The sequence below is a fragment of the Orbicella franksi genome, chromosome 2, assembly GCF_964199315.1.
Source record: "Orbicella franksi chromosome 2, jaOrbFran1.1, whole genome shotgun sequence".
Lineage (NCBI taxonomy): Eukaryota > Metazoa > Cnidaria > Anthozoa > Scleractinia > Merulinidae > Orbicella > Orbicella franksi.
Window position 1 is genome coordinate 32,252,730 of NC_138146.1, and position 27,374 is coordinate 32,280,103.

Below are 27,374 nucleotides of genomic sequence, written 5' to 3' on the forward strand. Positions count from 1 at the left end.
CTTAAAAACAATTTCTTGTAACTTGAACAAGACATGCCACAATGTTTAAAACAGCACGCAACGGACTTTTTTAATCTCTTTGCTTCCTGTGATGGAGTTTCTTGGAGTTTCTATGTCCATGCTTTGCAGAAGCCACTCTGAACAGAAAACAGTGGTAGATATTGGAGTGCAGGCACATGTTTGAGGGGTTGTAAAAGAGTAATTTTGTTGTTTGCATAAAGTTTTGATTCAAATCAGTCAAACGGAAAATTTTGCTCCATTCGCACCAGGAAATTTCTGGAAATTCACACTGCAATTATTGGCCGCATTAACCTAATTACTAGCAATCACTGGTGCTACCTTAGCCTTGCACAAAATGGTTGAGCCCTTATTAAATTCTCAAACGCGATTTTACTGACGTGTGCGGAATTAATAATTTTAATTAGTGAGGCGAAGTTGAATAAATAAAAAACAAAGCTGCAAAAGCAATCTCTGACGACGTACTCCGTCGAGAGATACAGTGAGCAACAAAAGGCTAGATGAACAAAGGTGAGATCTATGCAAATGTTCCTCGTTTTTCAAATCGAACCAACTCTGTCAAAGTTAAGTAGCTAAGACATTTTTAATGTATGCTAAAAATCAGTGCAAGTTTTGGTTTACACACAAAAAAAATTATTGCTTGTGATCTTATAACCATTATTTTCAGGTGAAAGAACAAGGTAACGGGACAAGACTAGGACAGCGAAAGAAAGAAAAGAAAAGAAAATAATGAAAGGAGTACAAGGTGGAAAATGAAGAGTGAGAAAATAGTAACAACGAATGATGACAAACTCATTTTTCAGATATTTTAATCACCCAGTCACTTAATACACTTTCCTATTCAAACACTTGTTTACGTTGACCAGCAGGTAAACGAGGAAACTACGGAGAGTTCTTAAAACTTTACTGGTCTGATTTTCATCTCAGCTCTCTTGACGGAGTAGTGATGACCTTTCCAGTGATACCAGTTGACACCATCAGCGTTTGATGAGTATTTCCCGTGATGATACAGACCGTTGAGGTTGGAGTAATGACAGGCAGTGTACCACCAGGCTCCTTTATTGACCACAGCACAGTTACTGCTCCAGCTGTCATTATCCTGATCTTTGGTGCTAAAGGGGGAACCACGATGCCCAGAAAGAGAATCACCAGCAGTTCCTGAAAACAAAACACGAACTTTTAATAACATAATTACGAATAAAAATAACACGAATAACAGACGAAAACTTACCTGAGTAAGTTCCAAGACTCAGCTGGTACTTAGTCCTCTCGCTTGTAACTGCAAACATGTCGTACTCGGCGTAAGCAGTTTTGCCTGTCGTGTCTTCCAGATCTACTCGAAGTCTGTTCTTTGTGTTCGTCAAGCGGTGTATCTTGTCCAGTCCCAGCCAAAACTCGCCATTCAGGTTACCGAAGCCATTCTTGTAGTCGGCCCAGCCGCGGTAGAAATCAACGGAGCCATCCAGTCTCTTCTGGAACACTGTCCACCCCCCACCGGCTGTTGTTTGGTCACAAAACACATCAAAGGCACCTGAACCATCAGGGTCGATTGTATAAACACCGCTGATTGTTTGACCGGATTTGTACAGCTCGAAACAGTTCTTGCCTATTGAGAAAAAGACGCCAAAGCCTATTTTCGCTAAACTGTTTTGAGTTAATGGACGTCTCTAAACAGGAGAAAATAAAATTGTCAAGCCATGAAAAAAAAACAAAACAAAACAAAACAAAAATAACGGGAGTTAGTAATCGTCGAAAATTAAATCTGATTTTGCAGAATTCAAGTCTCAACACAAAAACATATCTTACGTTTCACAGTCGTCTTGCTCACTTTGAGGATGTTGATGTCATCTTGCAGTTGGGTGAGTTGTTTCTTCATTTCTTGAAGAATCGTTTCAATCTTCTTGTTTGGCCCTGCATAGAAGCTGTTGTAGACGTTATTACAATGCTTTGTGGCTGTAGAACTTACTGGGGTGCTATTAGCGTTATTTCCAGGCTTAGCTAAAGCTTGACTCGCCACAAACAACACCAAGAACAGCAAACTGCAACGAAAATCCGAGGAAACATAGGTCATTGTGCGAATTTGATGAAAGCCCAACTTAACCGTAGTTAACATTGTCACGGACTGGTGAAAAAGCGGATGTGACTCATCTTTATCATAAAACGTTTTTTGCGTCACTGTATTTGGTTCAAGACATTTTTCATGTTTGTCTGGGTGCACGCGCGTGCAAATACTTTTGAAGATTGCTTATGATGATATTTTGAGACTTTCATAAAATTGATGAAGGCTTTGTTAAGACAGTGCTAACAACGAGAAAAAAATATTTGTCTTTTTTAGAGATACTAGTAAAGTAAAACTCGAGTGCTCGATTGTCAAATTGAAATTGCTTAGCAATTTCCCTCGATCAGTATTATGTACGTATAAGTTAAAGGACTTTGTTTTTCTCTCTGACTATTCAATTTCGCGAATAATCCACTCTCATTTCTAACCAAATCAGAATATTATCACCACTTAGGATATTTGCAACACTTCTGATGTTTTATTATAAATTTTTCGATTTCCATGCAGTCTTAACTGGCCTGGGGTCCGTTTCTCGAAAGGCCCGGTAGCTTTTCGGGCCCGCAAACCCATTTTTAGTTAGTCGGTATTTGGACAGAGAGTTGTATACGCCTGAAACTTCTTGTATGAAGAGAACCTCTGTTCATATTAAGAATATGTGAATAAAACAGCTCTGTAGTCATAACTTATGAGATTTTGCTAGAGGTTTTCGGGTGCGAAAACTTTTCGGGACCTTCGAGAAACGGGCCCTTGGTCTATAATTTATTTTTTCAGACATTCTACTGTAAATTGTGACTTCGCGCGTGTGCGATATTGTCAAGTGAGGTGTATAAACAATTGCCTCTGGCACTGAGTGTCGAAAGAAAAAAATTAAAATTACGTCAATTAATTAAGGACGAGGCTTTTTACACGTAGAAATCGAGGCCTCAAAGTTGCCCTAAACTGCAATTTTCGGTGTCTTTGAATACGATCATTCAAACCACTTGCTGTACTTGCTAACTTTTTAAAAAGTGAAATTCTTCTGGCAAAGTGTATTTTTTTTAAACTTTCGCTTGCGACATAAGATAATTAATTTAAGACGGACATGATGTAGGGACACAACAAATTTAATTCTGGAAGTCGTCGCCTGTTCTAGTCAGTGTGTTACCGTTTGAAAGCAGCATGGGGCACAGCTTTTAGACCTCTTGGAAGATCAATAACATAGAATGATGTGGCTTGCAGAGGACGGACCTTAATTTAAAACCAACCGAGTGTTTGTTAGCGTGGCTAGAAAGAAGCCTCAGGCAAAATTGAAAAACATGTTTTTTGTGCTAAAGCCACAAAACGCAATTATTTCACTGAACAACTTGCTTTAGTTGGCGACAGTTATCAAACTAAAACTAAAAAATTAGTTGAAGTTTGGCGAACTCTACACTCAGCGGAAATCGGACATGACCAAGGAACACAATAAAGTCAATCTAATCGTTACGTTTTTCTTGTTTGGCGGAATATTGAATCACAGCTCTTAAATAATAGTACGGAAAATTGTTTATTATTTGGAAATTCAAATGACATCACATTCGCCAAGGATTTTCAAGTTCCACCGGGTTTATAAGTTATTTCTCCAAAGATACTGCAGATTTTTAGATTAGTATGTCAACCAAAACAGTATAGCCTTGGAGAAACAGAGTCTAATGATTTAAGCCCCTCAAGTAAAATAGACTTACTGATTGATCACTCTAGATTTTGAATTCGAAAATGAGATAGAGCGAGCATGCAGTTTAATAACGAATTCGTCTTCTTCCTAAGTAATGTTTAATTTCAGAACGCATATTGAAGATTTTCAGCGGAAATCAAAGAAACAGAACTTACCTTTAGCCTAGGGCAGCCCATTGAATTCAATGATAGAAAACTTATGACTTGCCACAAATCGACCTCATGAGTTTCAGGGTAGAATGATAGCTAGGCGAGCAAAGCGAACGTCGACGTTTTAGGCCTCGAAGCGGCGGGTAAAGAATAAACAAGACGAAGGACTCTTCTGAAAGTCTAATAAACAATAAATTTTAATCAAGAACAAAAAAAATATTTCATTATTATGACGTTCAATCATCGTCGAAAATTCGTGGTCGGTTTTTAAAATCTGTTTGAAAAAGTTTCAAATTTCAAGCACTACTTTATCGCAGGCCATACCTATGCAATATCTGATATTTTTCATAGCCAAGGATTCTACTTTTTTCTTCTTTTATTTCGAATCAGCATTGCTTGTTGTTTAAGCGGCTGATTGCTCTCAAATAGATGTTTCAAAACAATTCAGCTGTGAAGTGAATATATAGTTTCGTCGGCTACTGTTTTTGTTTCTTAACGTGACTAAATACAGAAGTAATTGCAAGTGGAAATAAATTAATAGGCTTTTTCCTTGTTGTCATATTTGGTGTAGCTTTTACCCACGCTAAAACTCTCATAACAAATAATAATTTCATGCGTTGAGATGCAAAGGAGGCTCATGTCGACTTACTGGGAACACACGATGGGAATTCAGCCTTCAAACGCCTGTGAATCTCTGCTCTCCACGCGTCGAGGAGGTTAAAAAATCAACTTGCCACTCCATTGATTCTCAGTGTTTCAATTACCTGCTGTCGAATACTTTTGCTTTTGAAGAGGATAATTTATGAAGTGGTTTGAATGAGGATCATTATGAAGCTATCAGTAAACCTCTTTCTTTTCGTAAACAAGATATTAAAGGAATTCTAAGCCTATGAAAAAATAGAATTTTGAGTTGTGATGGAATTTTGCTGTGATCAACCAAATACTACTGAAATAAACCGCCAAATCAAGAGATGTGATGCATGGGTGCAAACAGTGACTACTAACCTGAGTAGTACAAATCAACGACTTCTCCTTAAAGTTCCGCCATAATGAATATTCCATGAAGTTGCAATGTTTTTGACTAGTGAATTAGCCGCATTTACAAGTCCCTGACTTAAACGTTGTTACTTATCGTTCTCTAATTATTTCTTTGTCAAAGTTCGGTAGCTCTTCCGACGATTTACAGGAATGTTCCGAATACCTCCGGTATCTATATCGGAAGCCGTGATGAGTATTGGACATTCGAACACGTATTTAGTAATGCGTAGTGGAGCAGCAGTGGTACTACGCGAAATCAGAATTTAGACTACGAGTAGTCCCTCTTTCGCTTAGTCCGTCGTGCGTGACCCGAAAGAAAACCGTGAGAAAAAAATGGCCGCGCGAAATCCTGGCGGCGAGGAGCGCGCTCCTCGTCCCCAGGATTTCGCGACTAAGTGATCTATTTCTGATATAGGGGGAAACTGCTGATTGCTGTGAATAGAAGGCTTATGGCGTAAGATGAGTGATTCTAACGAGACAGAGGCCTGGAGACGAGAGGATGATAATCTTCTCTTAATGGGGAACTAAAGACCCAGAGACAAGATTAACAATTTTTCCGTCACTGTTGTTCAAAGACTGTGATTAAATCTGATTCCGCTAAACAGGAAAAGGCAACCAGTGGAATCGCCGGCTTAATTGTGTTCATCGGTCATGTCCACAATCGTATTTTTCTCTTTTCACACTTCAACTAAAATTCAAGTTTCAGTTGGAGAAAATGGCGGCAACTAAAGCAAGCCGTTTAGTGGAATAATACCGTTTCATGGCTTCAGCAAAAAAAAAAAAAACAACATATTTTTCAATTTTTTGTATGTGAAGTGAATCCTAGTTTTGCGATCATAATTTATTCTTTGACCCTGGCCCGCTTTTACAGATATTTATCATATCAAAAAAAAAAAAAAAATGTCATCGATGACTTGTCTGTTAGTTTGGATCACTGACATCTCTAGAAAACGTTCAGCTTTGAGCGGCTGTTACATGCTAACCCTGTTTCACCCCTCTTGAACGTTAGAGAAGATTCCAGCACGAAAAAGTGAGAATGATTAATACTTAAATTACGATGTGTGATCAATTTTCATTTTCTTCTTACAATATCAATACGAAGGAGACAAGTGATGAGAGTAAAGAAATCCTTCAGTTGATAGAGTATTGCATAAAAAACGAACTGAGAGAAAAGTGTGTAAAATAACTAAGAATAATCGATATTTCAAGCTTGCAACTCCTAAGTCCTAATTTTCATACATGGGTACTAGAATCACTTCTCATAGACTTTCTCATCCCCAGTTCCGATCGCCTTTCTTATCGTTCATGGTACGTACCCACGAGGGTGGTGAAGGGAAGGAGAAACACGACAGGGAATCTCTTTTTCCTCCGCCCTATTACTTCTCACGCTCCCGTTATTTACCGCGCACGCTTCTCTAAGGGACGTACTGGGGACAAGTCTGATCATAGAGTCGTATTGACCTAACTGCTTCCATTCACTGGAGCTACCTTTTTACGAAACAGTTTTGCTAAAAATCATAACTATTCCAGCCTGAGTGAGAAGACTCATTTAATTTTCAAACGAGCTTACAGCGAGCAATGTGAAGCAATCACCGATGGCGGAATCAGTCAAAAGAAATGTGATCAACATGGCTCAGATGAACAAAGGGATGATCTATGCGTGCTTCGTTTTGGAAATTGAACAACTTTTGTCAAAGTGAAGGATTCAAAACCTTTGTAATGTATGTTTAAAATCAGTGGAAGTGTTAATCTGGCTCACAGACAAATCATTCCTTCTTATAAGTGTTATTTTCAGGTAAAACTGAGAACAAGATAATAAGACACGAGACTAGGAAAGCGAAAGAAAAGAACGAAGAGAAAAGAAAGAAAGGAGTACAAAGTGGAAAATGAAGTCAGAGAAAATACCAACCTAATGAATAATCGAACAAAACCTATTTTTCAGTTTTTATTAATCAGTCACTTAAACATTTCTTTTCCAATTACAGATTTGCGTTGATTAGCAAGTAAAGGAGGATACAACAGAACGTTATTAAAAGTTCACTGGTCTGATTTTCATCTCAGCTCTCTTGGCGGAGTAGTAATGTCCTTTCCAGTGATACCAGTTGACACCATCAGCGTATGATGAGTGTTTTCCGTGATGATACTGACCGTTCAGGTTGGAATGATGACAGCCAGTGTACCACCAGGCTCCTTTATACTCCACAGCACAGTTACTGCTCGCGCTGTCATTATCCTGATCTTTGGTGGTAAAGGGGTAACCACGATGACGAGAAAGAGAATCACCAGCAGTTCCTGAAGACAAAACACGAACATTTAGTAACATAATAATCATTTGAAAAATCAGCAAAGAATAATTCTACCTTGTCATCAGTCTACGTCACTACGGAGTCACATGAGAAGCGCATGTGCGTTGCTGATCAGTGTGCTTTGCGTTTCGCTGGCAGTTTCACGCTGTGAGTATTTTTAATCCTTTAATCTTTGCAAATCTAAACCATCGCCGGGTTTTTCCACCTTTATCATACCTGGAGAGGAAGGTAAGGCTAAAATTCGATACTTATCGTACTTTTTCTTCTACAGCTCGAGCGATTCCTTCCCAAAATGTCTAATGAAAACACAGAAGCGTCGGGCACCTCCGACGGCTCTCCAAGCATGGTAGATCCACCTAATCTCAATAACCGAGATCTTGTGTTATCTCTAGATAACGTAAACAGCAACATGGGGAAAATGGCTAGTCTTTTAGCTAAATTTTGTGAAAAGCCAGTCCCTGAGGAACGCCTACAGGGCTTAAAGCGACAGTCAACATCCGCCGTATCGGATAATTCAGACTCTGAGTCTGAAGAAAACTGTCACAAACGACGGCGTCATATTAGTCTCTCGGATGATAATACTAGTCTTCACGCTAGTGATGATCTGGACGACGCAGATGACATGAAAATGCTCACCGAGTGTTCAAAGGCCACCGGCCAAAAAGAGCGGGAAACTCCCGCCAAGGAGACAAAGCTCCTTCAAGACTTTGCTAACAGCCTTGACGAGGATGACGCCACCGGCGACAAAATCCAGCAAGAGCTGGCTGATATTGCTCTAAAACGATGGGGCAAGAAGATGTCTTCTGACAAAATTAAAAGCTTCTCAGACAAATATAAACAGCCTCAGAACTGCTCTGACATAAAGGGTATAAAAGTCAACCCCGAGATATGGAGCCAATTAAATGCCAAGAAAAAGAAAACAGACCTGAAGATCTTAAATTTGCAGCAGGTTATCCGCAAAATCACTTTTGTAACGTTACAAACGACCGATGTGCTTATTCAAAATCCCTCTGGTTTAGAAAACAACAAAATAATGGCTAAACAAGTTGACACCATTGCAATACCGGGGCATGTAAATACGCAGTTGGTCCAGCTGCGAAGAGATGAAATCAAACCATCAATGAAAGCGGAGTACTCTGCTATTTGCTCGGCTGAAGTGCCCATCACTAGCCAATACCTTTTTGGGGACGACCTGGCGAAGCAATTGCGAGATGCCAAAGAAGCGAGCAAAATTAGCGATTCCTTTACATCCTCATCTAAGAACGGTCCCTTCAAAAGCAAACAGCAAAGTTCAAAACAACATGCCCATTACTCTAAAGGTCCTAGAAGAGATTTTTTGTGGAAAGGCCAAAACCGGCACTACAACAAGAAAAAATCACCAACCACTGACAAGAAATAATGGAACAATTGCTTGAAATAAAGAACAGGGTAAGTGGCTTTGGAAATTTCCTGCCCAACCTGGTGAATTATTTACAAATGTTACGCAATACATTTCAGGCTGGGCAGGTGGCTGCTCATTTTGCAGCTTGGAGGCCTCTTACTAATGACAAAATCTTCTTATCTGATGTGTTGGGAACAGCAGTTGAGTGTACTGCCACCCCTGTTCAACACAAGTTACCTAATCAAATCTTCTCAGAACATGAATATCCCATTGTTCGTCAAGAAGTGCATAAATTACTTGAGAAACGTGTCATCACAAAGGTGTCACCTATACGCGGGCAAATTTTGTCCAATGTATTCCTTCGTCCGAAGAAGGATGGGACTTATCGACTCATACTAAATCTCAAAAGGTTTAATGAGTCAGCTAGTCATTATCATTTTAAAATGGATTCATTTTCTACCATAACAAAACTAGTTACCCAAAATTGTTATATGGCTTCTGTTGACATGAAAGATGCCTATTACTCTATCCCCATTCGATCTTCAGATCGAAAGTTATTACGCTTTATCTGGGAGGGGGAGTTAAATGAATTTACCTGCCTTCCTAATGGGTTGTCGTGTGCTCCCCGTATATTTACTAAAATTCTTAAGCCCCCTCTATCTACTCTGCACAAACAAGGACACAGAGCTATGGCACATCTTGATGACCTTTACCTGCAAGGGCAAACCTATGAGAAATGGGTTCAAAATGTTATAGACACTACCGTCTTGCTGGACAAATTAGGCTTGGTTGTGCATCCAGAGAAGTCTACTTTCATACCCACACAAGTGCTTACTATCCTAGGGTTTGTAATAGACTCAGTGGAAATGACAATACAACTGACCAGTGAGAAAGCCACTAGTTTACAAGATGTCTGTACTGAGTTATTAGAAAACTCTTCCCCTTCTATTAGGGAAGTAGCAAGTGTTATTGGGAAAATAGTTGCTAGCTTCCCTGGGGTCATGTATGGAGCTCTTTACTACCGATACCTGGAAAAAGATAAATCCCAGGCCCTTATTAGAACAAAGGGTAATTTTGATGACTTGATGTCTTTGTCCCCTCATGCTAAATCTGAATTACAGTGGTGGATTCAACATGTGGGAGACACGTACAATGTAATCAACCACCCACAACCCCAGCATCAAATAACAGGTGTCCTCGGGAGGAAATTGGTCCCATTCAGAGTCTAAACACCACATCAACTATTTGGAAATGTTGGCTATTTTGAAAGTGAAGAATGATCATCGCAGTTAATTTTCCAATTTAAGCAATTGGAAAGACGAAGCCTGAAAAAATCAGGGCTTCAACGGGATTCGAACCCGTTACCTCCGCGATACCGGTGCGATGCTCTACCAACTGAGCTATGAAGCCACACATTGGGAGCGAGGTCAATTAATTGAGTTCATATCTTCCCGTGAGGAGTGAAATGATGTGAAGTTTATATGAAATAATTTATATATGAACTGCGGTTGTAGATGAAAGTGAAGAATGATCATCGCAGTTAATTTTCCAAATCCCGTTGAAGCCCTGATTTTTTCAGGCTTCGTCTTTCCAATTGCTTAAATTGGAAAATTAACTGTGATGATCATTCTTCACTTTCATCTACAACCGCAGTTCATATATGAATTATTTCATATAAACTTCACATCATTTCACTCCTCACGGGAAGATATGAACTCAATTAATTGACCTCGCTCCCAATGTGTGGCTTCATAGCTCAGTTGGTAGAGCATCGCACCGGTATCGCGGAGGTAACGGGTTCGAATCCCGTTGAAGCCCTGATTTTTTCAGGCTTCGTCTTTCCAATTGCTTAAATTGGAAAATTAACTGCGATGATCATTCTTCACTTTCATCTACAACCGCAGTTCATATATGAATTATTTCATATAAACTTCACATCGTTGGCTATTTTGTTGGGGCTCCAAACCTCTGCTAAAGACAAGAGCAACATACATATCAGAATAATGTGTGACAACACTACAGCAGTTAATGTGATTAATCACATGGGAACAAGCCACTCGGACTCTTGCAATCCTGTCGCTAAGGAGATCTGGGAGTGGTGTGTAGATCGCAAGATCTGGCTTAGTGCTGCACATATTCCTGGAAAACAAAATCTTATTGCAGATTTTTAATCCAGAAGAAACCAAAGAGAATCTGAGTGGAGGCTTGACAAGGCATCACTAATTTGTGCTCTTGAGAGGCTAGACTTCAAACCTGATATAGATTTGTTTGCCTCTCGTATAAATCACCAGTTCCCAGATTATGTGTTTTACAGACCAGACCCAGAGGCTATTGCCATCGATACGTTTAGCCTGAGTTGGTCCAACCTTAATTTTTATGCTTTTCCCCCGTTTAGTGTTATTCCAACAGTGCTGAACAAGTTGATGACCGAGGGAGCACAGGGGATTTGTGTGTTGCCAGATTGGCCCACGCAACCATGGTACCCAACAGCTCTCCAGCTACTCAAACAGAAACCAGTGTATCTAAAAGCCAGGAAAGACCTACTCCAGCTGCCAAGCCATCCCAAGGAAAATCATCCAATCTGGCACAAGCTGAATCTCCTCGTGTGTCATTTATCAGGGAGCGACTAAACAAGTATGCTTTATCACCTGCGGCAAAAGATGTGCTAATGGCTTCATGGAGGGAAGGCACCTCCAAGCAATACCACACTTACCTTTGCAAATGGAATCAATACTGTCAGGACAATAACATCAATGTTTTTCAGCCTGGAGTAACAAATGGCATTGAATTTCTCGTTTTTCTTTACAAATCAGGCTTAGGATACAGTGCTGTAAACACCGCGCGTTCTGCGCTCTCTTCAATACTTGTTTTGGAAGACGGAGTAAAATTCGGAGAGCACCCGTTAGTAGCTCGCTGCATGAAAGGGATTTTTGAGTTAAAACCAGCTTTGCCCAAATATACTGAAATTTGGGACGTTAATATTGTGTTAGGTTATTTGAGAGCTGCTGCACCCTTGAGATCCTTATCTCTTAAGCAGCTTACTCTAAATTTGACTATGTTACTCTGTCTCACTACGGGACAGCGTGGACAGACTATACATAAGTTTGATGTTAATTACATCCAAGAAATGGATGACCGCTACAGAATAACTATTTGTGACAAACTGAAACAGAGTAAGCCTGGGCGACATCTAGCACCCATTGATTTAATTTCTTTCCAAAGTGACAAGAAACTTTGTGTGGTCGAACATCTTAAGGAATACTTACAGCGCACGAAACAGTTGCGAGAGGAGCACTCGCAGTTACTGATAAGTTATGTTAAACCATTTAAACCGGTATCCAAAGATACTATCTCCAGATGGGTTAAGCAAGTGTTAGAGTCAGTCGGAATCGACGTCATTAACAAATACTCTGCTCATAGCAGCAGAGCTGCATCAACATCCAGTTGTAAGGCCAAAGGTTTAAGCCTAGCAGACATCATGAAGAGTGCAGGTTGGTCTAATTCTAGTACTTTTGCGAAGTTTTATGATAAGCCTGTCGTCACTGCCTCAGCTAATTTTGGCTCCGTGCTGCTGAATCCAGACACACTTTGATCTGTGAAACTGTATCTTCTTTTTCCTTGTTTGGGAATAAAGTTTGTTCACTGTTATGAGTTGCTCGTGATGCAGGACTTTGACGTCTCATGTGACTCCGTAGTGACGTAGACTGATGACAAGGTAGAATTATCAGATTAAACGAGACTTACCTGTAAGTTGAAGTTTGATCAAGATTCTATCTTGTCATCAGTCCGGAACGAAGGAGTCACATGCCCTTAAGTACCCCACCCCCCCCCCTCCCATGTCCTTCGTTCCTTTTCTCCTGCATCACTCACGTTGAATACTGATCAGCAACGCGCATGCGCTTCTCATGTGACTCCTTCGTTCCGGACTGATGACAAGATAGAATCTTGATCAAACTTGAACTGACAGGTAAGTCTCGTTTAATCTGATAATTATGCTATATGACCTAAATAGACCGTGATCATTAACATTGAAAGGTGATCATATTTCCTTCCATTATACTAAAACAAAGTTACGCCTGTAACTAAAATAGCCAAGTAATAAAGGAAGAAATCAATCATAACAAATAGTAAAACAAAATACGAAAATTTACCTGAGTAAGTTCCAAGACTCAGCTTGTACTTAGTCCTCTCGCTTGTAACTGCAAACATGTCGTATTCGGCGTAAGCAGTTTTGCCTGTCGTGTCTTCCAGATCTACTCGAAGTCTGTTCTTTGTGTTCGTCAAGCGGTGTATCTTGTCCAGTCCCAGCCAAAACTCGCCATTCAGGTTACCGAAGCCATTCTTGTAGTCGGCCCAGCCGCGGTAGAAATCAACGGTGCCATCCAGTCTCTTATGGAACACTGTCCACCCCCTACCTGCTGTTGTTTGGTCACAGAACACATCAAAGGCACCTGAACCATCAGGGTCGATTGTATAAACACCGCTGATTGTTTGACCGGATTTGTACAACTCAGCACAGTTGCCTATTGAGAAAAAGATGACGAAATTTGCTATCGCTCAACTGAATTGTTTTAGCTTTAATATGGAAGACAAAACGGAGAAATAAATTTGTCAAGAAAAGTACCAAAATAACGGATTTCATAAATCGTAGTTAAAGAAAGAATCAACCGGCTACGAATGAGTTCCGTTGTTACTCATCCCAAATCAGTGTTTTACAAATTATGCAGAATACAAGTCTCAACACAAAAACAGATCTTACCCTTCACAGTCGTCTTATTTCCTTTGAGGATGTTGATGTCATCTTGCAGCTGAGCGAGTTGTTTCTTCATTTCTTGAAGAATAGTCTCAATCTTCTTGTTTGGCCCTGCATAGAAACAGCGTTAGTAGTTACTAACGAGTTCCGTTGTAACTCATCTTAAACGTCTTGGAAATTATGCAGAATTCAAGTCCCAACCTCCGAGAAAAACGAAATTAAAAAGATGAAAAAATTAATAGGTTTCATAGTCAGTTGTAGCTGAAGAACGAATTAAACACTTTTTAGCTTTTTGTAGTTACTCATCCCAAATGTTTTAAAAAATATGCAGAATTCAACACAAGAACAGATTTTACCCTTCACAGTCGTCTTGTTTCCTTTGAGGATTTTAATGTCATCTTCCAATTGAGTAAGTTGTTTCTTCATTTCTTGAAGAGTAGTTTTAATCTCATGGTTTGGTGCTGTGTACAAATACACGTTGTTACATTGCTTTGTGGCTATAGAACTGACCGGGTCGCTATTTGCGTTATTTCCTGGCTTAGCTAAAGTGTAACTCGCCACAAACAACACCAAGAACAGCAAACGGCAACGAAAACCCAAGGAAACAGACGGATTCATAATGCAAATTTGTTCAAAATCTAGCTTAACCGCAGTTAAAACGGAACTCGTAAAACCCGTGACGGTTATGGATCGGGTACGACGGTCAAAATGTGTAAAACACGAGACAGTTGAGTCCATGATGGCTCCGTGATGGACCCTTGACGTACGCGTGATAACTTGCGATCATACCCTCCCTCCCTCCCTACATATCATCCTTGTCCCTTGCCAAAAATACTCGCATGATCGCAGGTCATACACGCGACGGAAAGCATAAGATTTGTAAAGTCAAGTCCGTGACGGTAAATCCATGACAACTTCCTGGTTCAAACCTATTAGACCGGCAAGGTTTAAGGGTCAAGGATTATTGTCAAATACGTGACAGTTTAGCCAAATACGTGACAAATTCTATATAAGATTCCGTTTAGCCTTAATTGCATCCTTTGCAGTATATCCTACCGCATCTTCATCTTTTAGGATGTCTCTCTTTGACAGATCAATCTTGGTATTCAAGATGATACCAGACAACACATCCACTGCACTGGAAATAAAAACCTTCTTCAGGCCTCTTGCATGAGCAGAAAACCCTGAGGATAGAATGGTGTTTAACCTCATTAATACGCTAACACAACCAGTCACTATAAGGGAACATGGTCAAAGATTTCTCTCCAGGACAGATAAAGAGGTGCTTTCTCAAAGCTCCTTTATCATAGTATTACCTTTATTTTTAAATTGTGGTCGTTTCTTTGGGTGGGGTACTTCTATTCAAAATCAAAACTTAATTTTATCGCTACTTTGCAGCTTCGTTACTTTCTAAGCGAGCTCTCGTAAACCTGTTGCGTAGAGCACTTCAAGCTGTTGCTAGCAAAATGTCTTCCACGTGTGAAAATGAGCTCATTTTATAATTCTTCTATTACCTTTAGAAACACTAAACACCACAGCCAATCGGCGGAAACATGATTGTAAAGTCCATGCTAAAATGTCCATCATGTCTTATAAGGTCCTCCTTTCTCCTCAGTCCTGTTAATCATACAGTAATCTTAGTCAGAGACACATCTCACTTACAATTGGTGAACGCTCATGACATCAACAGGCCGTGAAAACTTAAAGCGGTTTTTTAATGCATTTCTGTCATGCCTTTTACGTGCTTGTACGTTAAAGAGCATATTCTTTTACTTAGTTACCTCGCGAATTCGTGATGAAAAGAGTCAAACTTTTCAGCGAATTTCAAAGCAGAAAATGAGTTTGCTGTGAAACTGCTCGTGTTTCATGGGACGCGCGTTAGTGATGAAGGGAGGCACGAGAAACGCGACAGGAGTTCTAATGTATGTTGAAAATCGGTGGGAGCTTTTCTTACACACAAATCATTCCTTCTTATATCATTTATTTTCAGTTAGAAAGCAGGATAATAAGACATGAGATAAAAAAAGCGAAGCAAAGGAAAGAAGAGAAAAGAAAGAAAAGAGTACAAAGTGGAAAATGAAGAATGAGAAAATAGCAACCTAATGAATAATGACACAAAACTTATTTTTCAGTTTTTTTCAATCAGCCAGTCACTTAAACATTTTTTTTTCAATCACTGATTTGCGTTGAATGATCAGCAAGTAAACGACAAAACTACTAAATGTTCTTAAATTGGTCTGATTTTCATATCAGCTCTCTTGGTGGAGTAGTAATAAACTTTCCAGTGACGTCAGTTGACACCATCAGCCACTGACGAGTGTTTTCCGTGATGATACTGACCGGTAAGGTTGGAGTAATAAGAGAGAGAGTACCACCACGCTCCTTTAAACAGCACGGCACAGTTATCATAAAGCGGTTTTTTAATGCTCTTCTGTCATGCCTTTTACGTGCTTGTACGAGAAAGAGCATATTCCTCTACTTAGTTACCTCGCAAGTTCGTGATGAAAAGAGTCAAACGTTTCAGAGAATTTCAAAGCAGAAATAAGTTTGCTGTGAAACTGCTCGTGTTTCATGGACGCGCGTTAGGGATGGAGGGAGGCATGAGAAACGCGACAGGAGTTCTAATGTGTGTACATGTTGAAAATCGGTGGGAGCTTTTCTTACACACAAATCATTCCTTCTTATAACCGTTATTTTCAGGTAAAAGAATAAGATAGAACACGAGACTAGGAAAGCGAAAGAAAGGAAAGAAGAAAAAGGAAAGAAAAGAGCAAAGTGGAAAATGAAGTCAGAGAAAATAGCAACATAATAATGATGACAAAACTTAGTTTTCAGCTTTTTAATCAGTCAGTCACTTCAACATTTCTTTTTCAATCACTGATTTGCGTTGATCAGCAAGTAAACGAGGAAACTATTAAAAGTTCTTAAACTGGTCTGATTTTCATCTCAGCTCTCTTGGCGCGGTACTAGTAACCTTTCCAGTGACGCCAGTTGACACCATCAGCCACTGACGAGTGTTTTCCGTGATGATACTGACCGTTAAGGTTGGAGTAATGAGAGAGAGAGAGAGTACCGCCAGGCTCCTTTATACAGCACGGTACAGTTACCATTGCTCCAGCTGTCATTATCCTGATCTTTGGTGGTAAAGGGATAACCACGATGATAAGAAAGAGAATCACCAGCAGTTCCTGAAAACAAATCATGAACATTTAACTGCGTAAGATATTTAAGTGTGTTTAGTGCAGCTTTCATCTAGTTTCAACTTTCTATGATAGTTTTGATTAAACTAAAAGTTAATTTAAACAAAGATATGCGAAAATTTACCTGCGTAAGTTCCAAGGCTCAGTTTGTACTTAGTCTTTTCGCTTGTAACTGTAAACATATCGTAATCGGCGTAAGCAGTTTTGCCTGTCGTGTCTTCCAGATCTACTCGAAGTCTGTTCTTTGTGTTCGTCAAGCGGTTTATCTTGTCCAGTCCCAGCCAAAACTTGCCATTCAGGTTACCGAAGCCATTCTTGTAGTCGGCCCAGCCGCGGTAGAAATCAACGGAGCCATCCAATCTCTTCTGGAACACTGTCCACCCCCCACCTGCTGTTGTTTGGTCACAGAACACATCAAAGGCACCTGAACCATCAGGGTCGATTGTATAAACACCGCTGATTGTTTGACCAGATTTGTACAGCTCAGCACAGTTCTTGGGTATTGAGAAAAAGATGGTGAAGTTTACTATCGTTCAACTGTTTCAATTTAATAGACCTTGCCGGCAAAGAAGAGAAATAAAGCTGTCGAGCTTACAACAAAAAATAATGGTTTTCATATAGTCGTAGATTGACGACGAATAAACTACTTATGGGTTCCGTAGTCACTGTATTGTCACAATTAATATATAGATTTAGGCCAGCCTAAAAGCGTGGCTCCTGGGCCGGGTTGTTCAAAGCCTGATTAAGCTAACCCAGAAAAAGGTAGAATTTTGATTAAAGTTTTGTAACTTTGCGGTGAGGTTTCTGTATATTGTTTGGCCTTCTGTTTTGAGCTTTAAAAATTACTATATACACAAAACAAAACAGCAAAAAACATTTGTATAGAAGAAAAAGTTATAATTCGATTAACTTTTAATCCTGGGTTAGCGTAAACCGGCTTCTGAACAATCCTGCCCTGTTTCCCACAAGCTAACCCAATATGAGCCCGCGATCCAATGGATAACCAGCACTTGGTCAGCGGTCAACTTCAAAAAAACACGTGACTTCGAGGAGCTGTCAACTTGAGCCCGCTATATGGTCACGTGATACTGGTCAGCGGATACCTTGTTTTGACATGTGTCAATTGATCATAACATGGACGTCCAATATCAAGGAAGTACACGGTAAACCAAGGCTACATGTCTCTGTCAACCTATTATTTGGAGTATGGCCGCCATGTTGGGCAACTCCGCCGTCGCCGTCGTCGTCGTGCGTACGCGCCCACGAGCAATACCGCTAGCCATGATAACCATGAGAAAATCAACTCATGGGTTTCCTTTTCTTTCCTATATGAGTATGGGGCTCCGCTTGGCGGCCCTTGGGGCCGCCGGAGCTCCGCTATAATCAATGACGATACTGTCACTAATCCCAAAAGTTTTGGAAAATCAGAGGAATTCAAATCTCAGTAGAAAAAACAGATCTCACCCTTCACAGTCGTCTTGTTCCCTTTGCGGAGGATCAGTGTTGATGTCATCATGCAGTTGAGTGAGTTGTGTCTTCATATCTTGAAGGAAAGTTTCAATCTTCTTGTTTGGCCCTGCATAGAAGCTGTTGTAGACGTTATTACAATGCTTTGTGGCTGTAGAACTGACTGGAATGCTATATTAACATTATTTTCCGGTTTAGCTAAAGCTTGACTCGCCACAAACAACACCAGGAACGGCAAACTGTAGTGAAAACCCGAAGTCATAATGCGAATTTGATCAAAGGCCAACTTAACCCTAGTTAACTGTGTTACGGACCGGTGAAAAAGCGGATGTGATTCATCTTCAGTTTTACAAATAGTTTATTGCGTCACTGTAATCGGTTCAAGACATTTTTCATGTTTCCATGGTGTACGTGGAAGTTTTTGTGGACGACTGTTTATGCTGCTATTTTCAAACTTTCAGAAAATTAATTGATGAAGGCTTTGTAAAAACAAAAAACTGTGTAACGGAAAAAAAGGTTGTGTTTCTTCATAGATACTAGTGAAGTAAAGCTCAGCTAGTGTTCAATGGCCAAATTGAAACTGCTCGGCAATTTCCCTCAAACAGTTTTATGTACCTACAAGTCAAAGGACTTTGTTGTTTATCACCACTTAGGATAGCTGCAACACTTATTGTAATCTCAACTCGCCTGGTCTATAATTCATCCTTTCAGACATTCTACTGTAAATTGTGACTTGGGCTGCGACATGGTCAACTATGGTATATAACCAAGTGCTTATGGCATTGGGCTGCTACTCGAGAGTCAAGTTAAAGCGACAAAGTTACTCGTAAGGGTAATATTCGGTGTCTTTGAAAACGCTGGTTCAAACTGTCTCGACAGATACAGCTAAGATATAAGTATGCCGAGAATAATATTTACTGAGCATGAAGTGCGCTAAAAACGGCATAAAACTTCAATATTCACCTGATAACGGCTTGCTACAGATGTTGACATTTTTAACAAAAAGTGAAATTCTGGATAGCAACTGTTTACTCCTCTAAAATTTTCACTAGCGATTTAAGAGAATTAACGAAAGACGGACATGATGAAAGGACTCAACAATTTTAAACCTGAAAATCGTCGCCTGTTCTAGTCAGTGTGCTTCTATTTGAAAGCAGCATCGTGGCACAACTTTAAGACTTCTTGAAAGAACATTATAATAGAATAATGTGGCTGGCCGGGCTTACACTGAGTTTTAAGAAATTTTGACTTTTTTAGAAGACGGACCTTAATTTAAATCCAACCAAGTGTTCAGGCAAAATTGAAAAACATGTCTTTTTTTTGTACTTAAGCCATAAAATGGTATTATCCCACTAAGCGACTTGCTTTAGCTGCCGACATTTATCAAACTAAAGCTAAAAAATTAGTTTAAGTGTGGCGAAATCTACATTTAGCTGAAATCAGACATGACCAAGGAACACAACATAGTAATTCTAATTAATTGTTACGTTTTTCGTGTTTGACAGAATATTCAATCACAGCTTTTAAACAATAGTACGAAAACTTGTTTATTGTTTGGAAATTCAAATAACATCACATTCGCCAAAGACTTTCAAGTTCCACAGGGTTATAAGTTATTTCTCCAAAGATGTCGTAAATTTTTAGGTTAGTATGTCAACCAAACAAGCAGCCTTGAAGCAGCAGCGTCTAATGATTTAAGAGTCCCTGTCCATAAAAATGGAAAATAACTCGGCATGGGTGGAAAATTCGATTTCGCTCATATTTTCATGGTAGATAGGCTAGGGCATAACAAAAACTACTGGATAGTTTATTTGGCAAAATATCCTTTTATTTCAAAGAAATATGCAAATTACCAAATTCCGTTAAAATCATTATTTGACGCACCATTTTATCAAGCAAGTTTGATAGCCTCGCATGCAAAACCACATCATCCTTCCGTCTTTAAAACACTCAAATATTTTTTTGCAATGTTTAAATGTGTACTGGGTTGATTTTAGGGAATATTGCGTTGTCTTTTTGGGTGCAAAATAATTAATTTTCGAAGACATGTATTTCATTCACTTAAAAGTACTTCGTAAATATAATTAATTTTCACCATGTGCGAAACCTTCGAATGGATTAAGCTTCTGGTGGTTGAATTGCAGAAGGATGGTCTACAGATTCCTGTGAAAACTTCTTTGGGCAAATGATTGTGAGCGACGCGAGAGCTTTTCAAAGTACGTCCAAAATGCAAATATTTGACCATCCGTCGTCAAACTTCAATTTACGGGTTAGACGTATATTTTAGCATGCGCCACATGACTTGACCTATAATAAGTTGAAATAGACACAGAGCTGATAATTTCGAAATGTTCTAACCTCATTTGCTGTTGAAAGGAAGGTCCAAAGCCGATTTGACGTCTTTCTCTGACCATTCGTCGCACATAAAGTAGAAGTTTGCTTTTGTTTACATAACGTCCGATGTTCATCGCCAACTGTCAACTTATTTAATGGTCGAATACCATGAAAATGTGACCCTCTTTCGACACATATGATCACCATTGCTAAGTCATTTGTAGATAGTTGCTTGTTTTGCACTACACCAAAATATTACGTTTGATCATCATGGGTTGATGGCTTGAATGCTTGCTTGCAGCGATTCCTTGTTCGTCACGCAATGCTGTCATCCCATTTTAGGGGGTAGACGTAGGACAATTTCTATCCTAATACGTAAGGCTCCGTAAGGCTTGGAACCACTGGGAGCACACAGTCGTGTCGAGTAGGAAGAGATTAAATTAAGAAATGAAAAGAGTGAATAGTTTACCATTGCCCCTGTTGTTATCTTTTACTCGACCATCACTACCTACATGCCCTGCGTAATACTGTAACGCTAAACTAATACGTAGGCCTTTTCGCGCTGTGCAATTATTTTTCGTTTACATGTAATACAGTGGGCTACCCTCGGGGAAATGGGTGGTGACCGCTTAATGGGGCTAGAGGTTGGTGTACCTTGAATATTTAATTTTTCACCATCGGGTTATAAATTTCTTGGTGAACATGGAGTCAATTAAATTATCACTCGTCATGCACCTTCAATTTCAGACTCTTATCTGCCGTCGTCCTTTCCAAAACAAAGTTTTTAAATCTTGGGTGGCCGCTTAATAGTGGTAAAGACAATAATGAAACCGTCATCGGAACGACCAAATGGTGGCCGCGGAGGTAACCGGGCAATAGGTGTTTTATTTACAATATTTTACTGGCAATAATTTTGGACTGTACTGACAAGAGTCCTCTATTTTCTGTTACAAACATACCAATGCCTCGCCACTAAGCAAACAAAATACGCCAAATAAAATGGCATGGCCAGGGCTATTTACTCACGTAATTATGTACTAATTAAATTTAGTCTGTTTTTCTCACGAATTAGACACGTCGTGATTTCCTATTTTTGTTTCAACTAGTTCTTGCTTCATTGATCTATAATTTGTTTATGGCGATTTTTTTAAAATTCTAGTGAATACAGGCACTCGCTTTATCAGCTGTTGTCTGAAACATCAGAACGTACAACAAACGTGATTTGGACCGAGGCCACGTGCACTATAGAATATGATTTTATAAATATACGCATATTATATATATGAACAAACAGATGAACAATGATTAAATTTTTTCACTTATCCAGAGAGTGCTCTATACAAATTAGATCAAAATGGGCAGCATATGCCGTGACAGCATTGCGTGACGAACAAATAACGGCTGTAAGATTGTGCTGCGCCGACACGCTTATCAGCGATGGTCAGCAATCGATCAAACGTAATATTTTGGCGCAGTGCAAAGCAAGCAACTATCTACAAATGACTCAGCCGTTTTTAACTTAGATGCAGTGATGTTCATATGCGCAGAAAGATGGTCACAGATTCATGGTATTCGACCAATAATAGGTTGACAGTAGGCGATGTACATCGGACGTTAACCTTGTGTAAACAAAAGCAAACTTCTGCTTTATGTGCGACGAATGGTGAGAGATCGACTAGAAACACGTCAAATCGACTTTGGATCTACCTTTTACAACAAATAAGGTTAGAACATTTCGAAATTATCAGCTCTGTGTCTATTTCAACTTATTATAGGTCAAGTCATGTGGCGCATGCTAAAATATACGTCTAACCCGTAAATTGAAATTTGACGACGGATGGTCAAATATATGCCTTTTATGACGTACTTTGAAAAGCTCTCGCGTCGCTCACAATCATTTGCCCAAAGAAGTTTTCACAGAAATCTGTAGACCATCCTTCTACGATTCAACAACCAGAAGCTTGATCCATTCGAAGGTTTCGCACATGGTGAAAATTAATTATATTCACGAAGTACTTTAAAGTGAATGAAATTCATGTCTTCGAAAATTAATTATTTTGCACCCAAAAAGAAAACGCAACATTCCCTAAAATCAACCCAGTACACATTTAAACATTGCAAAAAAATATTTGAGTGTTTTAAGGACGGAAGAATGATGTGGTTTTGCATGCGAGGCTATCAAACTTGCTTGATAAAATGGTGCGTCAAATGACGATTTTAACGGAATTTGGTAATTTGCATATTTCTTTGAAATAAAAGGATATTTTGCCAAAAAAAAAACTATCCAGTAGTTTTTGTCATGCCCTAGCCTATCTACCATAAGAATATGAGCGAAATCGAATTTTCGACCCTTGCCACGAAATTAAGAATTTGTCTGATTTTTTATACAGGCAGGCACTCTTAAGCCTTTCAAGTAAAATGTCCAAGGCTTGTCTATCATTCTAGATTCCGTATCCTAAAATAAGGTACAGCGGGCATGCCCAGTTTAAGAAGGTGAAATTCACAAAGGCAGGGAATTCTTCTTCTTCCTAAATGATGTTCAATTTCAGAACGCGCATTGAGGATTTCCAGTGCAATCAAAGAAACAGATCTTGCCTAAAGCTTGCAACAAACCACCCATTGAATTCCATATATAGCAAATTACCAGCCTGGCAAAAGAGATTTATACTAGTTGCTTGCTTGTCTAATTTTCTAAAGTCATAATCTCTGGCAAACAGTGCACATCCAATCATATGGTAACGACATCCATTAAACTCTTGAAGGAAAAATAATTCCCTGTTTCTCTTAAATTAGTTCCAGCCCCAGGCCGTGAAGAATTGTTTCCGTAACGGTAAAAAATTTAATCATTTCATGTATAAAAATGACTGAAAATAAACAATAGTTATTAATCAAGAACCGAGTGACATAGAATGTAAGTTGCGTTAAACAAAACATTTCATTATTACGACGTTCAATTTGTTTGAAACAGTCTTAATTTCAAGCAGTTTTTTATCGTAGGGGCTACCTATCTGCTTTCTAAATTTTTCACAGCAAAGGATTCTACCCTTTTATTCTCTTATTTCGAATCAGTATTACTTGTCGTTCAGGCCGCTCGGATTGCTCTCAAAGAGATGTTTCAAATTATTAAGCAATTCAGCTGTGAAGTGAATACATAGTTTCGTCGGGTACTGTTTTTGTTTCTTACAACTAAATACAGGAAGTAATTGCAAGTGGAAATATAATTAAAAGCCGACGACATTTGACGATGACTGAAACGTCATAATCATACATTACATTTCATTTTCACTTCCAACTTGACTATATAATATCCATGCCTCTGCCTTTAGTTAGTTCTCCATGCAACTGCGTTTGAGCACGCAGAACCACGAATCTTACTCACCAGGCCTTCTATTCCTAGCAGAAATAGATCACTTACTCAAATTCTGATTGGCTAATACAGCTTTCCGTAATACACTGCTGATCTAATGCGCATTACTGAATACGTGTTCCAGAGCTAGTTGAATACTCTCCCGGGGGGGGAGGTACTTTGGGAATTTCTGGGTGGGAATGTGTCGCTGAGACCCTGGAACCCTTTCGCCTATACCAGAGCTAGTTCAGCTGAATTTTGCTACCCTATACTAGTGTAAACTCCCCAAATCCCCCACCTATTGACACTGTTGAGGCTGATTTGCGTAAATTTAAACTTGCCGATTTGATTTTTTTATATTTTTGAGTGGCAATTCCTGGTTTCCTTAGTTTAGATAAAATCTTCAACCAACAAGTCAGTTTTGTGAAAAATTATACCCTATTCTAGACCCAAACGCTCTGATTTATATACGCTATCCTTGAGTAAACTGCTTGAAGACCATACCCTTCACAGCGGCACATACCTATGTAGCCCATATATGGCAGTGCCCCCCCGAAATACTCTCGGCTTTCGATAGACACCAGACGTTTTCGGAAGATTGCTGTAGATCGTCGGAAGAGCTACCGAACTTTGCCAAAAAAAAATTAATAATAATTAGGGAATGATAAGTAACGTCTAAGTAAGGGACTAGTAAATGCTGCTAATTTACTAGCCAAGAACATTGCAACTTCATGAAATATTCATTATGGCGGAACTTTAAGGAGAAGTCGTTGATGTGTACTTATCAGGTAAGTAGTTACTGTTTGCACCCGTGCTTCACATCTCTTGATTTGGTTTATTTGGTGTTTAGCTGAACACAGAACATTTTCACCACAGTGCAAAATTCTATTATTTCGTAGGCTTAGAATTCCTTTAATATCTTGTTTACGAAAAGAAATAGATTTACTGGTAGCTTCATAATGATAATGAAGTGCAAAACATGCGAGAGCAGCCAGGTAATTTAACCACTGAGAATCAACGGAGTGGCAAGTGTTTTTTTAATTTCTTTTTATTTGTGTTAATTTTTAATTTTTAAATTTTTATATTTTTTTATTTTTATTTTGTTATATTTCTTTCATTATTTTTTGTATGGCAAGTTGATTTTTTAAAAACCTCCTCGATGCGTGGCGAGCAGAGCCAATAAGTCGACATGAGCCTCCTTTGCATCTCAACGCGTGATTATTGTTTGTTATGGGATTTTTAGCGTGGGTAAAAGCTACACCGACTTGTATGGCAACAAGGAAAAGGCCTATTAATTTATTTCCACTTGCAATTACTTCCTGTATTTAGTCGTAAGAAACAAAAACAGTAGCCGACGAAACTATGTATTCACTTCACAACTGAATTGTTTTGAAACATCTCTTTGAGAGCAATCAGTGGACTAAACGACATGTAATACTGATTCGAAATAAAAGAAGAAAAAGGTCGTTAAAGTCGGTTGCGGTTGTCCTCGTGATTTTCTCTTTTGCCCGTAAGAGCATTGACCACTATAAAACAACAACATTTTAACTTTTGAAATTTTACTTGAAGGGCTTAAATTTAAGAGAAGGCCTGTTTAAACCCTGCAAAAACCATGCAATGGAAAAGTTGGGTTATTTAATAGAAACATGGTGTAGCGTTCAATCGAACGGAGACTGTTCAAACGCTTTAAATTCCAAGTTATCGACAAAATGAGGACTTTCATGGCACGAAATGGCAAATTTACTCAACTTAACGGCAAGCATAAAATTGCCGGTAAAGTTGGAGAGAGCTTTACGGGAGTATTAGGCCCCAGTTATATGGTACCCAAGACAACCCTCTCCCTGAGGCGACTTAGCTAGCGTTTGTATGTGAAAACGTTGTCTCTGTAGTCCGTATCAAAGTTGACCCTGCATGATTTTACATAACGAGTCTTCTTCGGTCATTCGATCAAAGGGGGTCTTGGGGAGTTAATTTTCACTTCTTTGATACGAATTTCTACTTTAAATCCTAAATCTAGACATTTTGTGACACTCGCGCCACGCCGAGAATTGTCTCGGTTGGGCGAGCCAAATTGTTTATATGAAGAAAAGTTGTCCCGCCTGCCAGGGTTGCTCTACCTGCCGAGGCGAGATAACTCGCCCACCCTAGTTGTCTCGGCCCCCGACGGGTTCGCGATCCTCTTGTAAACAATTGGTTGAATTTTGCAAAGAAATAGGTGAAAAGTTACCTCGGCTAGGGTAACTTGGGGGGAGGGTTGTATTGGGTAACCGAGACCATATAAATGGGGTGTAAAGTTAAAGTGTAACACCGCCGTAAAGCTCCGTAGAACTACCGTGAAGCCCCTAGTAAGGTGCTTTTTACGTTGAAGCATTTAAAGTTCTCTTAAGTCCAAGAGTGTGCAATAGTATGCTTTGCGTTAGAAGGTCTGCACAAAACTAAATGGCTTTATTGACCGTGACTGGTTTCTTGTGAACTTTCCGCGCGTCCCAAGCTCACGGCTCGAGAAAAGCGAAACATTAATTCTCGGACACTTACGTATTTATTAATGAAGGTTCATGAAATGTGAGTCCAAGGCGGAAGGAGCCCTGGTAACTGAGTTTGAACTGACGTGGTGTTAGGTTACACAAGGAACCGTTGAGAATGAACGAAATATCATTGATTCAGAGCGTTACAGATTCTGAAATATATGATCATTCTACAGGTAAGATTGATACAACTAAGTCTACCCATATATGTTCTCTGCGTTTTTTGGCGATTTCTACCGTTTTGTGCTTTTTTTGCCATCACTGGTATCCCAGTCCCTTCATAAGAAGGAAGTAGCCTTGTGAGTGCCCGATCTCCGACAAGCAGGAATCAGCCGGCGGCCCAATATAAAGCAATCATTGACGACGATTTAGTCAAAAGATATGTAAACCGCAACAGAGGGGCAACAGAGCCCAGATGAACAAAGCGATACTTCATGCAAGTGTGCCTCGTTTTGGGAAATCGATCAAATTCTGTCAAAGTTAAGTAGTCAAACCTTTACCATGTATGTTCAAAATTAGTTGACGTTTTGGCTCACAGAAAAATAATATTGCTTGCGATCAGGAGCCATAATCGGGGACGGAGACCGTAAGTCTCGGGATTCGCGCGCACCTATGATATGGGACAATTTTTCTATTTTTAGAACAAATTGCACCATCCTGACGTCATATATCCGCGCGAATCCACGCACATGTCGGGGGTTCTCGCGTGGATGTTGTCACGTTGCGTGATCAAATGGTGAGAGTTGAGAGATTCTCTTGCGTATTTTTCACAGCGATGGCAGGGAATAAGGCAGGGACTAAGAACCAGGGCGCTTGTATGTAGTTTTATGCTCCGAGCTACTGGAAAAGGTGGGTTTTTCAGGGTCGAAAACAAGACTTCAATCTCGCGCTGGGAATGAATAATAAGATCTGCTCGCGCTAGTTGTAAGCTTACGTTTTTGCGTTTGTTCTGACTTAAGAATATAGCAAGGAAACTCTCTACTCTGGTATCGAGTTAATTTGTGAGTTTCTCGGACAATGGTTAATCATAACCAAAACCTGTTTTGATGGTTTCTTATTGTTTCTGCTTGTTTGGTGAGTTTGGAAAAGTTTTTGAAAGGAAAGT

General features: G+C 39.5%; 3 protein-coding genes and 1 pseudogene across 4 annotated transcripts; 1 reads left to right on the forward strand and 3 right to left on the reverse strand.

Annotated features, from left to right (window-relative positions):
• Nucleotides 1-606: 606 nt before the first annotated feature.
• LOC145479346 (microfibril-associated glycoprotein 4-like) lies at nt 607-2,165 on the reverse strand. Its single transcript, XM_081457685.1, has 3 exons — nt 1,825-2,165; nt 1,250-1,624; nt 607-1,176 (listed from the first exon to the last, which is right to left on the reverse strand). Exons 1-3 carry the CDS (start codon nt 2,129-2,131, stop codon nt 914-916), a joined length of 945 nt encoding a protein of 314 aa, XP_081313811.1. The 5' UTR covers nt 2,132-2,165; the 3' UTR covers nt 607-913.
• A 3,705-nt stretch (nt 2,166-5,870) lies between these two features.
• Nucleotides 5,871-14,188, reverse strand: LOC145479344 (techylectin-5B-like). The gene is made up of 4 exons (XM_081457683.1): nt 13,754-14,188; nt 13,404-13,508; nt 12,796-13,167; nt 5,871-7,249 (listed from the first exon to the last, which is right to left on the reverse strand). Exons 1-4 carry the CDS (start codon nt 14,133-14,135, stop codon nt 6,987-6,989), a joined length of 1,122 nt encoding a protein of 373 aa, XP_081313809.1. The 5' UTR covers nt 14,136-14,188; the 3' UTR covers nt 5,871-6,986.
• Nucleotides 7,279-8,683, forward strand: LOC145479345 (uncharacterized). Its single transcript, XM_081457684.1, has 2 exons — nt 7,279-7,410; nt 7,535-8,683. Exon 2 carries the CDS (start codon nt 7,556-7,558, stop codon nt 8,660-8,662), a length of 1,107 nt encoding a protein of 368 aa, XP_081313810.1. The 5' UTR covers nt 7,279-7,410; nt 7,535-7,555; the 3' UTR covers nt 8,663-8,683.
• A 1,690-nt stretch (nt 14,189-15,878) lies between the features above and the next one.
• Nucleotides 15,879-18,138, reverse strand: LOC145473241 (ryncolin-2 pseudogene; annotated as a pseudogene). Its single transcript, XR_014044443.1, has 3 exons — nt 18,062-18,138; nt 16,722-17,131; nt 15,879-16,585 (listed from the first exon to the last, which is right to left on the reverse strand). The product of XR_014044443.1 is annotated as a ryncolin-2 pseudogene (transcript).
• Nucleotides 18,139-27,374: the final 9,236 nt, after the last annotated feature.

Bases quoted from the DNA above. Each gene is read 5' to 3' on its own strand.
- LOC145479346 (XM_081457685.1), bottom strand. From the start codon at position 2,131: ATGTTAACTACGGTTAAGTTGGGCTTTCATCAAATTCGCACAATGACC. The intron at 1,625-1,824 runs GTAAGATATGTT...TTTTCTCAATAG, and splicing joins GAGCAAGACGACTGTGAAAC to GCAAGAACTGTTTCGAGCTG. The intron at 1,177-1,249 runs GTAAGTTTTCGT...TTTTGTTTTCAG, and splicing joins GAGTCTTGGAACTTACTCAG to GAACTGCTGGTGATTCTCTT.
- LOC145479345 (XM_081457684.1), top strand. From the start codon at position 7,556: ATGTCTAATGAAAACACAGAAGCGTCGGGCACCTCCGACGGCTCTCCA.
- LOC145479344 (XM_081457683.1), bottom strand. From the start codon at position 14,135: ATGGACTCAACTGTCTCGTGTTTTACACATTTTGACCGTCGTACCCGA. The intron at 13,509-13,753 runs GTAAAATCTGTT...GTTTCTATGCAG, and splicing joins AAACAAGACGACTGTGAAGG to GGCCAAACAAGAAGATTGAG. The intron at 7,250-12,795 runs GTAAATTTTCGT...TTTTGTCTTCAG, and splicing joins GAGTCTTGGAACTTACTCAG to GAACTGCTGGTGATTCTCTT.